This window comes from Balearica regulorum, chromosome 7, assembly GCF_011004875.1.
Source record: "Balearica regulorum gibbericeps isolate bBalReg1 chromosome 7, bBalReg1.pri, whole genome shotgun sequence".
NCBI classification, from domain to species: Eukaryota; Metazoa; Chordata; class Aves; order Gruiformes; family Gruidae; genus Balearica; species Balearica regulorum.
In genome coordinates this window covers 17,873,173-17,890,809 of record NC_046190.1, presented here as the reverse complement: position 1 = coordinate 17,890,809, position 17,637 = coordinate 17,873,173, and the positions used below count along the sequence as shown (strand labels likewise).

General features: G+C 37.9%; 1 protein-coding gene across 1 annotated transcript in view; it reads right to left on the bottom strand.

Annotated features, from left to right (window-relative positions):
- MARCHF5 (membrane associated ring-CH-type finger 5) overlaps positions 1-17,637 on the bottom strand; it is a 34,958-nt gene continuing 17,321 nt past the window's right edge. The window contains exons 2-6 of the mRNA XM_075758224.1: positions 15,249-15,451; positions 7,430-7,560; positions 4,066-4,249; positions 3,480-3,646; positions 1-2,307 (exon numbers count right to left, since the gene is read on the bottom strand). Of these exons, the coding sequence (XP_075614339.1) occupies positions 2,191-2,307; positions 3,480-3,646; positions 4,066-4,249; positions 7,430-7,560; positions 15,249-15,451 (802 nt within the window). The 3' untranslated portion in view covers positions 1-2,190. The remainder of the gene's footprint in view (positions 2,308-3,479; positions 3,647-4,065; positions 4,250-7,429; positions 7,561-15,248; positions 15,452-17,637) is intronic.

Genomic DNA, 17,637 nt, shown 5'->3' with positions numbered 1-17,637 from the left:
TGAGTGTAAAAAATATTTATTCAACCTAATTCAACATAACTATAATTTGCAATACTTAAAAAACAAGATTTACAACAGACTAATGACCTTCTGCCACTCAGGTGAAATAATTTTATAATCCATACGGTATTTTTATAATCGTATTTTTACAATAGCTTTAACTTCCAGAGAAGACAATGAGCTTTCCCATGGAACAAGTCTCAAATCCACTAATTTGCATCATTCAATTCTTCATAAGACTTTAAAAAACAGTAATAAATTGGTTGGAAATATATACAGTGAAGACCACTGAAAAGCTGTTTTCTTGAAATGAGGAATTCTGTAAGAAATACATATTATATTGTTTGAAGACTATCTTACAGAAAGCAGCAACTGTCACAAGTTGCTACTCTAAATAGAGTTTTATATAAAAGTGAGGCCACTAAGACAAATATAATCAGCAGACTTACAAGATTATAGTAATTCTTCAGTTACAGCAAGAACCTCAAAAGTATTTGATATTGATTGAATGTATAATTTTCAATACCTGTATAGTTTTTGAATACTAGTTGGCCATTATATACACTTTTGTACAGTTCTAAAATATTACATCTCAGTAATTAAGATAAACATACTATAGAAAAGGTACCATATTTTGAATTTCTCTAACATACATTATTGCAGTCAAATATGAAGTTCATTCTCCTTTTACTTCATTTCTGATGAAAAGAAACATTTACTTATGAATACTTCCACTAAAAGATTTTTTTTTAAATCTTTCTCCATGCAGTTGACATACTAATATGAACAAGGAAAAAAAACCCAAACCAAACCAAAACTTTGAGAAAAACAAATAAATCGTTGTTAAGAAAAAACCTCAAGTACTAAATCTAGGTTAGGTCTGGTATTAATATTAAATGGCCGTATTATGTTTGTCAAAATATAACTTCACAAACCAGTTAATTTCTGTTGAAATTAAGTTCATAAATACATCAAATAACTGAAGTGCTAAAGTTTCCCTCAGCTGGCTACTTGGAACATATTGTAACAGTAAAGCTTAGCGTGGAAATAAACTTAGTTTATTACACATTTATTATTTATCCTTTAGTCCTTTACAGAATGGATCCAAGTTGCCTTAACAGTGTCCAGCCTGCACCAGGTTCAGATCAGGTAGCCCAAGTGTCGTGTCACCTCCTTCCAGCCAACCCTTCCACCAGAGCTGGTGTGGGCAGAAGAGAGCCTAGCCCTGGTACAGAGCTGAGTCACACACCCAGGTCTGGAAGTTCAGAAGGATGCCTTAGTCTGTCAGTTTAAAAGTAGCTTTAGTGTCCAGTGTTGTTTTCTCACACTTCTACTGCTCTTTGTACTTGTACGGATATTTACATAATCAAAAGGAACATGAAAACTAAACAAGTGCTCTAGTACTTAACTACAAAATAAGCAATTGAAATTTACTTATTATACCCTGGAGGAAAAAAATGCTATCAAGCACTGTTTACAAAACAGTAAAAGAACCATGAGAAAACAACACTAGGCACTGCAGGAGATACAACAGGACAGTAAATATTCTCAGTAATAGAACAGTCACCTGGAAGCCTTGCTAATTCCAACACCTAGTACTTAGGTGGCTAAAGCTGACACACGAGTCCTGTAGAGAGTGATCTATCTTCTGCTTCCTCTGACCAGTCATTTGAGTATTTTACACTCCCTGTTTGATACCAGCAAAAACTACAGAAATCTTTATTGACTGATGTCCCACAATTACTTCTCCTTGGTAATGACTCACATTTCCTTTCTAAAAAAAGCTCCCTTCATTGTGTGAAATGCTGAACTGGATGATAGCGTGGGTATGAAAACACATAAAGAAAAGGCATTTGGATATAGCCTACATCAAGTACACAGTTTAAAATGTTCTTGTTCTGTAATTGATGCTTTTTTTCCCATTCAGCATATTGGCTCAAAGAAAATAATTCAGAAGCCTGTTGCCCAACAGAAATACCCAAAAATAATGAAAGCCAAGTCACATTCTCAGGTTCAGTGGTCGCTGAAAGGATTTACCCTGCCACAAGACAGTGCTTTATTATATTTAAAGAAAAAGAAAAAAAGGAGCAGCAACTTATCACAATTCTCCACTACTGTGCAATAATGATGGGACCAATATAACATGGAAACCTGTTAGGTGAGACTGTACGACATCTGGAGATCACAGCCTTATGCTCCTTCTTGCTCAGGATAATTTAAAATTTTGCGGTGAGCTTGGCGCAAATATTGCTGCTGTTTGAAGTAAACCTTAAAAGCTCCTTTTATAGCAACAAAAGCAATTCCACCCTGAAATAAAAAGATATTTTGAAAACCTGCACAGTTCAGTGTCATATCATTGCAAATAACTTTTAAAAAAAAAATTCTGGTCAAAGAAGATCTATTTTCTAATCGTATAGCATTTTCTTTTGAAGTTTAACTAATTAGGACAATTCCCAGTGAGTAGCTCAAAGTTTTCTGTCACAACGCACTATTACAGAGGTTAATTTTACTTAAAGGGATTATGTACTGCATCTATAAAACCTTTTGAAAGCTTTTTTTTTTTGGAAGTCTGACAAATATTCTAAAAAAAAAAATCCAAATACATCCTATTTAAAGAACAAAGTAAAATGCAGATATGTATCTGCTTTCCTCCCTTCTCTGAATATTATACTATACATGGCACAGAGAATAACACTAATTACCATTCCATATTCAGACTGTGAAAAAGGCCACTTGCCAAAAGCAGATGTGGAGTGAAATGAAATCTGGTTTTTGTAAAACATTTTTTTTCCCCAGAAAGTTTTACAATATGCTTATCTCAAGTCTTCCAAATAAGAAGAGACGCTAAGAAGCCTTTAGTCTGCATGAACAGTTATAATATCACTGTTTCTTCCATATGGAAGAGAGGGGTGCAGGACACCACCTTATGAAACTTGGTGTGCTTCCCCTTGAAAGGCTGCAAGCCAGAGAGGTTATTCACAAAGGAAGATGTTTTCTCCTCTCCTTGGCCTTCCCCCCTTCATTCAACTTCTACAGAGAGTTTATTTTTCTCTCCTTATTAAAATAAAGAACAAAGGGATTCTCTTGAAGAATTAGTAAACAGAAGCTAATATGAAAAGGTTGGTAATATAAAGCCCAGTCTTCCCCTGCAGAGATTATTCGTAGAAGATGCTGGTTCCTCATCTTCATTATCACCCTTAATTACTGCTAAGATCTGCCTAGTACCACATATAAGTTTCAGCCTTGTCTAGAACTGAGATTAGTTTCAGTCATAAGGACAAAGTCTCTCACACACCCAATGCTTGTCCACTGCCAAGATAGGCAACCTTAAAAAAAAACAACCTTCCCTCAATCAAATGCTGCTCTTAAGTTCTAGATCAATTTATGTTCCTTTTTACTTTTCCTTTCCCCCCCCACAACACAACACTTCATATTCCCATATTATAATTTTTTATGAAACAAACAATACTGAATCTTACCAAGATTGTCCTTTGTAAGTTTGAGTTAACACTGCTGAACATCAGCTTGCCAACTATCGTGGCAATAGTAGGGAAAACTAGAGCTCCACACAGAATACGCGTAGCAGAGACATGATCTGCCAGAGGGTTGGCCTCTGCTGGAATACGAGGAACTGGACATCCAATGCCTAAAGGGGTGAGAGTAGAGGAGGAAAAGATTACATAGCCGCTACCTCAAATGGAACACAGAAAGCACATTAGTGCGCACCTCCCAACTCCGTTACAAATCTATAGCCCAACTGCTTTGAGAACTATCCCTCTTTTCAGTGAATATTGTTTCCATTAAATGACTGTATTCATTTTTACTTTCAAATAAGACCCATGATTTTCAGTAGCTTGTTTTGTTACTAAGGCTTTAATTGAAACCATGCTCCTGCTCCTCCTGCCCCACCTTTCTCACTATGTGCTATACAATCTAAATAGACTGAATGTAAAATAGAAGGAAGGTGTTAGCACCTTAAGAATGGCAAAAACTACTCACCTTTCCCCATCACTTAAAAGGCACAAATTCAAGCTTGATATTTCCTTTTAAATTTAATCACATTACCTGGAAATATGCTGTTCAAAATTTGTAGCTTATTAGAGTATTTGCGCCACAGTCTGAGCACGTAGTCTTCCCAACGAATCATCTTGCCCAATATTAGCATGACTGGGATAGTGGGAAGTCCAATCAAAAGAAATAAAGGATCAGCTCTCTCCATGACGTCAAGACCTTCTTTGTGACCCACAACCTGGTAAATATGCATATAGTTGACAAGCAAAGACCACAACTGAACAAAGAATAACACTTTTAAAAAGTCTAGTTTGTTTGGGGCTGCCCACGCATTTTAAGTTAAAGAGAAGAAAAACAATGCTGATTTACATAACGTATTCCATTTTCCCTTTGCATCCTTGGTTGTTTATCAAGTGTAACGCAGACAAGCTACCAACCCTAGTTTGTATGTTATTAATTTTGCAGAACGCTGTAACACAGTTGCTTACTATCTCAAGAAAAGTTTCACATGCTTCTGTATCAGTAAAAGCTTAAACATCTGAAATATCCAAATAGCATCCTTCCCAAAACACATAAAAGAATTTACAATTTTAGAATGATTAATTCTACACTCAGAAATTGATTAGATACTACTCTTTAAAGAATAAATGGATAGCAAGTATCTCAGGATGTTTTAATAAAAAATCTGTTATTTAGGAATACCATATGCAACAGAGATGAGAGTATTAAAAAGTATTGCTTCTCTAGACAGTGCAGGAAGAATTACATTATTTTCAACTGTAGTGGAAATAGCTGCATATCTTCATCTGTACCTTATTTTTAAATGTGATTAGTGCTACAGTTTTGAAGGACAGTCATTACTGATGCGTCTAAACATTTTACTGGCACATAAAAAAAATAATCAGACTTTGCAGTTTGTAAAACGTATATAGTAAAACTGTAACAGAACAGTGTGTTATGTTTTCCTAAAAAGTACATACTTTTAAATGTAAATAAGTAACTCTAATAGGGCTGAGGACAAAAAAGAACTTAATGTGGTAGATATCCTCTAGAGCTGTCTCAGTTTAAGAATTACTAAATGCTAACAAAGGCCTTGAAGTGCTTCTAGAAAGAATGGTCTCTTTCATGACTTTTTCCATAAGAATCCAGGAAGACTAAAAACACTAAAATACCGATTACTATATTTGTCAGGCACTGGATTTTCTGATGTGTTTTCATTGTTTTCCCCACAAATGCAAAAAGCTCTCAGGTCTTCACTTGCACGAAACTTAGAATTAGGTGGTAAGAACATGCAAAAATAGCAAAATTTTAAAGAAGCAGTACTTCTGGAATAGGTGGGACACAGGGAAGAAACTGGGTTAACATACCACAGTACCTTCAAACTGTAATTTTTTAGCCTTGCTTTGAAAAATCATTCCATTTTACTCTTCTAACGGAAAGTTATGTTGTATACAACAAAGAAAACAGGCAAACAATATTGTTGCTGCCAAAAGATTATTCCTTCTAAAAATATTCAGCATTTGTCTTCCAGCTTCTTCACTATCTTCCACCTAAATTGTGATGCCTGACACTATCCTTTTTCTCCCTTATAGTCCCTGTCCATCAAAAAAATCCTCAGTATCTTGTCTTTTCTGCTTTAGATTACTATTTCTCTGTGTTTTCAGTAACCCCATATGATTCGTTACTGACTTAGCTACCACTGGAGTCACAATGTCAATTCTGTGTTTATTTTTCTTCACCTGAAGCTTAACCTTTAAAAACAGCTTTTGTGCTTCTCCGTGGCCCTTCCATTGAAGGAAAGGAGTGTGAACTGCATCAGGAAACAAGTTGTACTAAACCTAGCAAGTGTGGGGTGGCAAAAGGGGTGGAACAGTTTCCCTCCACTCCCAGTTTAATCTCCTCTATTATAAGCAAAAATTATTCTTTTACTCAGTGTGCCATCAGTATGATCAAAAGAACATTAACTCAGAGGAAAATACCTAAGTCTTCATACCTGGGATTTTACCAGCTGTCTAAACTAATGTTTAGACAGATCCTCATTTCAAGAGCAAAACAACTACAGAAAGGACCAATTATCTTTCCATTTGGTTATGTACTTCTAGAGAAGCTAAAAAGGTCATGTAAGTTCCTACAGAAAAAGGCTCAGTGTAACAGTGAGCAAGGAGATAAAGACTGGTAGATTTCACAGAGTTGTAGTATTACAGATGGTTGCAGTGTTCCTGTAAGGGCCACAAGAAGAACAAATTAGCAGATGAGTAAATTCCTAAGCATACCATTCTGTAATACAGAGACTCATCCACTGGAATGGAGGAGGCATTGAAAGTCATTATACATCACCCAGGCAGCCACTTGACCCTGGCCACACTGGTACCAGGGAGACTGCATCAAGTTATTTGGGCTCCGCTTCAAGTGGTTGTCACATACATTTCTGCTATGAGATCACGTACAAACAGAACCAAAATAGCACACAATCCTGACATGGAGTGATTTGTAGAACTGCAGGGCACTATCACAATTCAAGAAAAAGTAGTGCCATGTGACTTAAATGGATAAGGACTAGGCTGTATATATAAAATTGGAACTATGTAGAGGAATACTTATTAGTATTCAAATTTGTTAATTCTGCCTACAACTGAATTAGCATCAGAAATACTTTTATGCTTTCAGGTAAATCACAGGTTATGGGCTTGATACATCCACAAAATGGTAACAAAGGTCCTCCTAGTTTTACAGTTTATGAAAACTTTTTTCTTGTAGTTGAACAAGTCTTTGCATAATTAATAGTCTACAACCAACATTATTTTTATATTTAGAATAGCAAGTTCACAAGAACAGAAGTAGGAAAAATATTTTTCCCTTTCAAGTAATGATACAGTCTGAAGTTATTAAAAGACTATACTATTAATTTGCAGTATTTTGCATTTGTTGTTTAGGAATGAAATGCATCACTCAGAGCATTCATTTTCCTTTATACAATGAAAAAAGCGGTAGGACTGAAAAAATTCACCATGACTCAACCCTTTGAATGCTACCAGCAAAATTTTTCTACACATAAAAAGAGATTAGTCTCATGTCTTCTCTGAAGAATTAGACTACATATTAGTAGTAGTTAGGTAGTAACGGCACCTTTTTTGTAAGAATAGAAGTGGGTTGACCAGCCTGCCATACAAAGGGCAGCCAGCTGCAGTAGTAGGGATTTGTGTTAGTTGCAGACTGAACTAGGTTTGAACAGGCATAGCTGGCTTTATTAAAAGTGAAAAGCTTTCTATCCACTTATCTTGAATTCACTTGTTAACTACACCGGAAATGCTGATGGCAGCTAAAGTACATTTTAAGCCAGGGAAAGAGGAGTCTTAATTGACTTTTTCTTTAGAAGACTTGCTTTCAAGGATGGTAAAAAGAGGGAATACATGTGTACCTGCATCACTGTCACAGCTCCGTATGTAACAGCTGTCCAGTATATAGAGCCCACCATTATTCCCGCTGCAGCAAATGGGCATGCCTTTGAGATCAGTCGATCTGCAAGATCCAAAACGTAAACAACTGGACCTATGATAAAGGAAAAGTAAGGTTTCAAGACATATATATATGTGTATATATAAGCATACTAAAGAAAGCTCTCAGCATCTATCACTGATCAGAAAGAACGAACTTGGCAAAATACAAGTCTGACACCCCACACATGCTGTTTAAATAAGAACATATAAATAAAGTTACAAGTTTAGCTTAGTAGCTTTTATTTCTACCTACCATTTCATTCACCCCGATATCCTTCTGAAAGATTAATATACTGGTTAGAGCACTGACTAATTTACCCACTAAAGTTGACTAGCTTCCTTTGTGTTGAATCAGAATTGTTCTGTTGCAGAAACTACTTTAGGCTTAGTGGCTTTTTTGTTAGATATTTTAGTTTTCAAAAGGAAGAAATACTAATTAGTTGTAATGTATTTTGTGTGCTTATCTTTGACAGCTTCACCTGAGAATTCTGTCACTAAACTATCCTGCTCTACACTAAAAAGTAGCACAGTCAATATGAAAGATTCCTTCCACTGGAAAAGGCTGCATTCAATATTTTTAGAGGATCTCTCAAATGTTGCAGGAAAAAACCCTCCTATACAGGTTACTTAGTGCCTTTAACAACAATGCATGAATAGAGTTTCACTGTTCTGTCTATGGAGAACTGCACTTTCCAGACTTACGCAGAGCAAGACATTACCCTGACCAGCTTTGATGAGGGCATGCTTGCATCTTTTCTTTGAGAGTCTGCAAGAGCACCAGCAAAGCAAAAGCCAGAAGCTGAAGTCTGAAATGTACATATGAAAGTGAAAAACGTTATCACCATGGTCAGATTCCACATTACTTTTGTATTTGTCAACAAATTATACATTTGTTGAGAATGTCCTCCTCCAGCTGATCTGCATGAATAGTTCTTATCTCCCTCCTACTTTTTCTAACCAAAATCAGGGAAAATATCAAATTTATTCTCAAAACCAGCCTATAGACATTCTTCAAGTAACTAATCCTCCATGTCTCTCATCAGGGTTTACCCACTCTGGCCTAGGATTCTTTTACTACTTCCTAATCTTTTAATTCATTTGAGGTGTGTGTGTGTGTGTGTGTGTAGGGGTAGGGAAGGAGTGGTATCTTGAGCAATGGTGTTAAATGACTTACTGAAGTCCTGATATACTAGATGGACAGGGCTTCTACTAGATGAATTTCAATTGCCAGGCTAGTTAGCGTGTTCTGTTTTGTCAGAGGTTGTCCTGAGTTGTATGCCATTTTCCTCTTGACCTCCAATAATCAAGACTTGTTCTGACCTTGCACAGAATTGAGATTAGGTGCCAAGGATTTTTTTCTTTTTTACTTTTCTAAAGGTAAAGGTATTGCATTTGGCATTGTCCAAATACACAAAAATCACTTGCACTTCAATTCTTAGCTCCTACTGCATAATAATTTTATATTCTTAGTTATTTAGGGTTGTGGTAACTTAGGACCCTGTTCCTAAAAAGAGTGTCTCTGAACTATATTTACACCAAATGAATTAAAAGTTGTGCATTTAAATGTACAATCAAGATTTGAAATTCACATCAAAAAAGTTTGCAGAAAATATATTTCTGTCAGCCACACTGACAAAATTGTGACTCCTGTTTCATGACTTAGCTGGTTCTTCTCTTTCAAGAAAACTGCTATAGTGTGAAAGCTTTCAAAACAACCGGCTTTACTCAGCTCAACTCAACCAATGAAAACAAGCAATAGGAACATCTAATTGAACTCATTCATTGGTATTCTTGTAAAGCACTCCCAAATACATCTGTTTTGTGGTGGGATTTCCCCCCCCCTTCTTTTTTTAAAAGAATAGGGTAGGATTTTACATACTGTTTGTACAGTGGTAGCATCCAGACACCTTGTAGAAAGATGGCAACTCCCCCCCCCCACCACCCCATACACAGGTATGTGTGCAAATACCATACTGAAAAGCTGTGATTTAAACACATTTAGCTTATATGCAGTCTTGACAGAAATAATTATAAATATTGCAAAGTTACATATCAGACTAGTTAGTGGGCAGTCCTAAGCAACTTGGGCAGAATATTGCTTAATGTATTCTGTTCTAGCTCAGCTGGAGCTTCAAGTTCTTAAACTACCACTGCTCACATGCTTTAAATTGGTTACCTTTGCATGCATCTTCTAGTACAGCATGCATTCTTTGTTTTAGTAATAAGCTCTAGTATTAAGGGCAGGAACCATCTTCCTTTGTGGCTTGTAAAACAGTAAACACCTCACCAGCACCCTGCTTCAAATACCCCAACCAATGTAAAGTAGCTGAAAAAAGTGTAACTATAGAGCTGATTTATTCTCAAGTTGAGCATCATCCTATTATTGATTAGGTACTAAAATTAAAGAGTTTCTGAAGAACTGGAGCAAGCAGTATTAACAGTACTGTTTAACTTTTCAGGACAGACTTTCTTAGAAAGTGCTGGAACGTTTATCAGTGTGTTCAAAGTAGCAACAAGGTCATAACTGCAAGAATATATGCACAGTAATTTACACATCTTGACTGTTTCCCACAGTCACTGAAAAAGTTGTTTAGTTGTACCACTTTGAAAACTTACATGTACCACTTTGAAAACTTACATTTGTTTGAAGAAGGTGAAGACAAGAGACTCAAAAAACGCGTCATATTTGGTGACTCCTAAAGGGCAACACAAAGCACGGAAACCTGCCTTCTGCATTTTGGCAAGAGGACATGGCAACAGCAGAAGTCTAACACTAAACGTAGTAACAAATTGCACCTACTGATGCTAATCATTAAAAGAAGCAAGCTACAGAATGAGGTATAGAATCTTGAAAAAAGACTAGAAAAACATTGTTCCAGTAATGTTTTTTTAATTAGCCCTTGAGGAAGGAAAGTAGTGAGAAAAGAGGACAAATGTAACTATTTCTTTTAAGATAGTATTAAGGAAGAAGCAGGAAATTAAATATCACTAACATACACAATAAAGAAGAAAAATATTTTTGTATTCTGTATTTCCATTTTGTAGAAATTTTGCTTTAACAGAGCTTTTTCTGCCAAACTCTGTTTTCTTATCTATTAAACTGAAATAATTATCTAGAAGATACTTCGGTTAGTTTCACAGTGACAATAATATTTTCCTATTTAATAAGAGAGTTCTCAGAAGAGTGGAAAATGGCTAGAAAGAACATAGTTACTACCAATCTCTAAAACTGATACGCACTATCAAATCGGAAATGGAATTACAATTTTAAGAAGATATGTCACTAGGGGGGTTGTTTGGAATTAGTAAATACATAAAAAGACACCCACTGTTACTTATAAGGATATTCACTGATGTCTCCTCAAGTTGATGTTACTTCATAACTATAATCAGAAATAAAAGAAGTTTTGTCAGGGAGTGCCCTTTCACAGAAATTTGTTTTTAGAGAAGTGTTCTCAGCAGTACATTTGAGAAGTCTTAATGTAAATAAGTTTCTGAACTATGATACCTTAGGGAAACTTCAGCTGTTACTTCTTCCCTGCTCCACTAATTTTAATTTCTTGAATGGTATGACTAGTAACATCTTCAAAAGACACCTGCTGCAGCAGAGACGAGGCTACTGGCAAGACTGCTTGAAAACATCTTACTGTCCTAACTCAGCCTGGTGTGACCTTGACTCTCTTATAGTTGAGTTGTGATACAATAGTTTTGGGTTACTAGAAAGAGCTACAAAAGGGCAAAATCGTCTCACTTGTTTAAGGCACTTCAAGCTCATTATTTATGTTTGAGACACCCAAATTCATTTCCCTGCACTGCTATAAATGTCTCGTGTACTTTTATACGAGTCTGAATTATTATTCCCTTCTCATCTTTCAAAATGGAAAAAGATGGTATTGTGAGGGAAAATACATCAAAAGAGATGCATGGAAGAGCTGAACAGTCTCATGCAAGAATTTAGGCAGCTTCAGAAGCTAGGACTGTTAGCATTTAGGAATCTTAGCTTTCAGATAAAGTATGCCACAAATTGCAAAAACAAATGAAAGTGACTGTTGTTGTATATGTGCATGTATCCTCTCCAAACTATAGTTGCTTTCCCTTTTTCCTAAATGCAAATGGAGCTCACATTACAATTTCATCATTCAAAATACAAGTAAGAATTTTACACAGCTTCAAGTTTTGTGGTACAATGTAAGTGACCAGACAGCAAACACTTTTTTTTCCCCAAAGGCAATACTAAATGTTATCATTTGATGCCTTCCTTATGATGGAGATTAAGATTCCTCTCTACCTTATCCTTATAGCAAAGCTGAATTGTGGCTGATAATGAATTACTTGACAGTAAGTTTCATGCTGGTTTATGTCTTCTTGAATATCAACAATAGACTAGTCCATATTTTCTTTCCCATTACTCAGTGTTCTATCATGGAAATAAATGTCATCACTCAAAATTCATAGAATCATAGAATGGTTAGGGTTGGAAGGGACCTCAGAAATCATCTAGTTCCAGCCCTCCTGCTGCAGGCAGGGACACCCTCCACTAGACCACATTGCCCAAAGCCTCATCCAACCTGGCCTTGAACGCTTCCAGGGATGGGGCATCCACAACCTCTCTGGGAAACCTGTTCCAGTGCCTCACCACTCTAACAGTAAAGAATTTCTTTCTAACATCTAATCTAAATCAACCCTCCTTCAGCTTAAACCCATTACCCCTTGTCCTGTCACTACACTCCCTCATGAACAGTCCCTCACCATCTTTCCTGTAGGCCCCCTTCAGGTAGTGGAAGGCTGCAATTAGATCTCCCCGGAGCCTTCTCTTCTCCAGGCTGAACAACCCCAACTCTCTCAGCCTGTCCTCATAGGAGAGGTGCTCCAGCCCTCCAGTCAGCTTCGTGGCCCTCCTCTGGACTCGCTCCAACAGCTCAATGTCTCTCCTGTACTGGGGCCCCCAGAGCTGGATGCAGTACTCCAGGTGGGGTCTCACAAGAGCGGAGTAGAGGGGCAGGATCACCTCCCTCGACCTGCTGGTCACACCTCTTTTGATGCAGCCCAGGACACGGTTGGCTTTCTGGGCTGCAAGCGCACACTGTCGGCTCATGTTGAGCTTCTCATCAATCAATACCCCCAAGTCCTTCTCCTCAGGGCTGCTTTCAATCCATTCCTCACCCAGCCTATAATCGTGCTTGGGATTGTGCAGGACCTTGCACTTGGCCTTGTTGAACTTCATGTGGTTCGCATGGGCCCACCTCTCCCGCCTGTCAAGGTCCCTCTGGATGGCATCCCTTCCCTCCAGCGTGTCGACCACACCACACAGCTTGGGTGTCGTCGGCAAACTTGCTGAGGGTGCACTCGATCCCACTGTCCATGTCGCCGACAAAGATGTTCAACAGTGCCGGTCCCAGTGCCAACCCCTGAGGAATGCCACTCGTCACCGTTGTCCACTTGGACATTGAGCCGTTGACCACAATTGGCTGCAATCATCCAGCCAATTCCTTATCCACTGAGCCATCCATCCATCGAATCCATGTCTCTCCAATTTAGAGACAAGGATGTCATGTGGGACAGTGTCAAATGCCTTGCACAAGTCCAGGTAGATGATGTCAGTTGCCCTTCCCTTATCCACCGACGCTGTAACCCCATCATAGAAGGTCACCAAGTTTGTCAGGCACGATTTGCCCCTAGTGAAGCCGTGTTGGCTGTCACCAATCACCTCCTTGTTTTCCATGTGCCTGAGCATAGTCTCCAGAAGGGTCTGCTCCATGATCTTGCCAGGCACGGAGGTGAGACTGACCAGCCTGTAGTTCCCTGGGTCTTCATTTTTACCCTTCTTAAAAATGGGGGTTATGTTCCTCCTCTTCCAGTTGGCAGGAACTTCACCAAACTGCCAGGACTTCTCAAATATGATGGTGAGTGGCCTGGCCACTTCATCCGCCAGTTCCCTCAAGACCCACAGATGCAACTCATCGGGTCCCATGGACTTGTGCACCTTCATGTTCCTTAGATATTCTCGAACCTGATCTTCTCCTACAGTGGGAGGTTCTGCATTCTCTCAGTCCCTGCCTTCTGTGACCTCGGCAGCGTGGCTCAAACACTTGCCAGTGAAGGCTGAGGCAAAGAAGTCGTTGAGTACTTCAGCCTTCTCCATATCCTGGGTAACCAGGTCACCCATTTCATTCCGGAGGGGACCCACATTTTCCCTCTCCTCCTCTTATCACTGACATATCTATAGAAGCTTTTCTTGCTGTCCTTGACATCCCTGGCCAGACTAATTTCTATCAGGGCTTTGGCTTTCCTAACCGGCTCCCTGGCTGCTTGGACAGTTTCTCTGTATTCTTCCCCAGCCTACCTGCCCTTGTTTCCACCCTCTGTAGGCTTCCTTTTTTTGTTTGACTTTGCCCAGGAGCTCCTTGTTCATCCACGGGGGCCTCTTGGTGGATTTGCTTCGCTTTCTCTTTGTTGGGATGCATCACTCCTGAGCTTGGAGGAGGTGATGCTTGAATATTAGCCAGCTGTCTTGGGCCCCTCTTCCTTCCAGGGCTTTGTCCCATGGTATTCTACCAAGCAGATCCCTGAAGAGGCCGAAGTCTGCTCTGCTGAAGTCCAGGGTAGTGAGCTTGCTGAGTGCTCTCCTTGCTGCCCTGAGGATCCTGAATTCCACCATTTCATGGTCACTGCAGCCAAGGCTACCCTTGAGCTTCATGTCCCCTACCAGGCCCTCCTTATTGGTGAGAATAAGGTCCAGCATGGCACCTCTCCTCGTGGGCTCCTCTATCGCTTGGAGGAGAAAGTTATCATCGACGCATTCCAGGAACTTCCTGGATTGCTTGCACTCAGCCTTAAGGTATGCTTCCCCTCACACCTTAATTTTGTCAGCCCTTATACTAACAGAAATGGGGTCCTGTCCCAAAGACCTGACAGTGCAACTTATTTTCAGCTGTTTCACTACAGAAATAATACTTCAAAAAAATCTTCTTTAAAATCCTCTAAATGCCTGTACTCACATGCTCTATCAGCATTTCTTTAACAAGCAGTTTTAAACAGTTTAACTTTCCATGGCAACATCTCATTTTCTTGCCCTACTTAAGAATAACGGCAACCGCTGCTAATTTAAATATATGTAACATATTGTGAAGTGTCCTACTTGGCTACTCAAATAAGGAGACTCTGGAAGATCGTCTCCAACTCTTTTCTTTCACCTTGACAAACAGACCTAGAGCTAGCTGCTGCGGCCCAGCAGCCTCAGATATGCTGTCTCTGGAATACAGGGCAATATTGACTCAGAAATACCTCCCAAACAAAGTAAAAATGTGTTTTTCAGATTATGCAACAGGTTGCTCAGCAAGGTTCTTTTCTCTGAATTTCCTTTGATAACAGTTTCTCTGCAAGCTGAGAAAAAAAAAAAAAGGATGTGTTTATGTGCTAATATGTGGCAGTTGCTGAAAGAAGTCACCCTCTGCTTAACAAGAAAAAAATAAATCACATTAACTATGAATTAATTATAAGTCAATCTCTTAAAAGACTTATCAATATATCTAAGTGTAACACATCCAAAATTTTCAGAAGAAACGAAGCCCTCAAATAGGACACAAGCAGAACAAAGTTATTTCTTTCTGTCTGGAAAAGGGAATAGACAAGTTTTCAACAGAACTGATGCTCTGAGCACAAAAAAGGAAAAAAGGTAGGAACAACATAAAGAAACAATCCATTATATTATGTTTAAAATTTAAATGATACGTTTCTTACCTAGCTTTGGAAATACTATTAAATATTCTGCATTGCACTGAGGACAAGCAACTCTAGCAGTACTGTTTCCTCTTTGCTTTTCATCCACCCAGCGCTGTAGACAAGTCTGATGAACCCATTTCGTAGAGCCCCTGCACCTGCAAGGTCTCACCCACTCTGCTGTCCGATCATCCTCATCAGTAGCAAAACAAACCCAGCAGCTTCTGTAATTACAGGAAGGAGAAAAGAAGATATTTTTTGCTACTTTTACGTGCTCAAACTTTCAGATGCAAAAGCATGTAGTTTCAGAAAAACATGCACCTAGAGGAGATGATGCTTGTTGCTTCATTCTTAATCATCAAAAATGTATTTTGTACCACTATCTTGTTCTTATATTAACATAATATTACAGACAGCTAAACAACTGCTTTTAATACATTCTGAATTACTAATTTAACTTTTAAATAATTTATAAATGAAAAAGCATTGAGACTGTAGTTAAACCTCTGAATAATTCAACATATGAAAAATCCATATATTTTTAAATGTATTATCTCCTTCTACAGCAGATATTTTGGTAAGCTTTTAAAATTAAAAATAAGATCAATACAGTAGCCTGTTACTTGGGAAACTAACTCCAATCCACTTAAATGACAAAACACCATAAATGATAGAACATATCACAAAACAAAATAAGTAATTACATTCAATTCATTCCCTCTCTTTGAAAAGAGAAAGTACTTCATTCAGATAAATTGATTTTGTGTAATATAAATTAAGTCACAAAGTACTTCAAAAATACTATTGTACCACTAGAGGAGGAAATTTCCACGCTGAAGAATTATCTGGATATATAAAATTCAAACAGATTAATTCTATAAGGAGAAAACACAAGACTGACAGGCTGTATGACCTGACCTGAAGAGAGCACACATCCTAGTAATTCCCAGGTACCTGATCTAATGACTAGGCCAGACCCTTAGACACCTTACAACTTGCAAGAGAAGGTAAAATTTGGATCTCAACTAGGAAAATATCAGATATGTTGACTCAAGAATTTAGTTTTTACTGTGAAATAATTTGCTAATTCCCATATTGAAGATCTTGAAGCTTAGATAGTAAACCAGAATCTAACAAAATAAGGATCTTACTACAAATATAATCTGGTTTGATACATATTTTTTTTTAAATAAATATTTCACATAAGCCACTGCAATCACAGTTAAACCTTTATAAAAGTGCGTGACAACAGCATCCCTATAATTTAACTATCAAGATAACAATCTAATTAGACATTATGCTCTAACTGAAGTTTCGCAGCACTATTTTGATGCTGAAGTTTTGTTCTTTTAGCAATCTGAGTAACATCATTAAGATGAAACTGTAAAAGACTTCTTATGTGTAACCACTAACAGACAGTAATTGAGATAGCAAGAAGCTCAGAAATGCTCTGCCACTGCTAAACAACATAACGTTAAGATTCAAGAATTGCGATTATAGTTTCTATGTGGGGATGTTACAGTGGTTCACGACGCTTTTCTTCTCCATCCACTAGCATTTGTTGTCAGTCATAAACCTTCTTCCTAGCCCTTTAAACTCTTCAGTCTCATTTTTACCTTGTTTCAGCTTCTCAACTACTCCTGACCTTTATTCCCTCTCCCCCTATTTTTTGTTTCAGTCTGCCCTCTCTGCATCCCATCTCTAACTTTTGTTAGCACCAGGGAGGAAAAAATACAGTTTAGAAGTCCCCTCCAACTCTAGTCATTTTGCCAGACTGTCATATTCTGTCTTAGGGAAATCAGTGCTAAATAGTGGTCAGAAAACTTACTTGACGAATTTATACTTGAACATACACATACTAAAGTTCTTTCCTCTGCACCCTTTCGAAGAAAAAAACCCAAAATGTGAACACACACACACACCCCCCAAACCCCAGAAGCAATGCTTGTAATAAATAAAGCTTGTTAGACAAAATTTAGAAGGGAATGATATGCACAGCAATGGCAAATCTCTTACTAGAGCCACTTTCAAAGCAACAAAAATACAGTAATTCCTTTAAAAGGTCACTATTTTCTCCCTAGGATGTCCCTTGTGAACAGGTTGAAGGTTCTGGTTTTGTTTTTAACTCCTCTGTGAGGAAAAAAGGTGTGGGGATCTACAAAGGGAAACTTGAATTTCGTCAGACTCAAACTTCAAGTAATGAAAAATATTCTTAGCTAACAGCTTCCTTTTAAGACCTCACTATTTTGGATAGTATTCTATTTGTAAACCGAGAATGTTTTTCTACAGAAGAATAATTTTTTTTTAATGGGAATAACTGTGCCTACAAAATATTTGCAAAAGATTCTTTTAAAGCACTGAATCTTTTTCTGATTTATTGTGGTGGAAGTATACCGAAATTAAGTTGCAA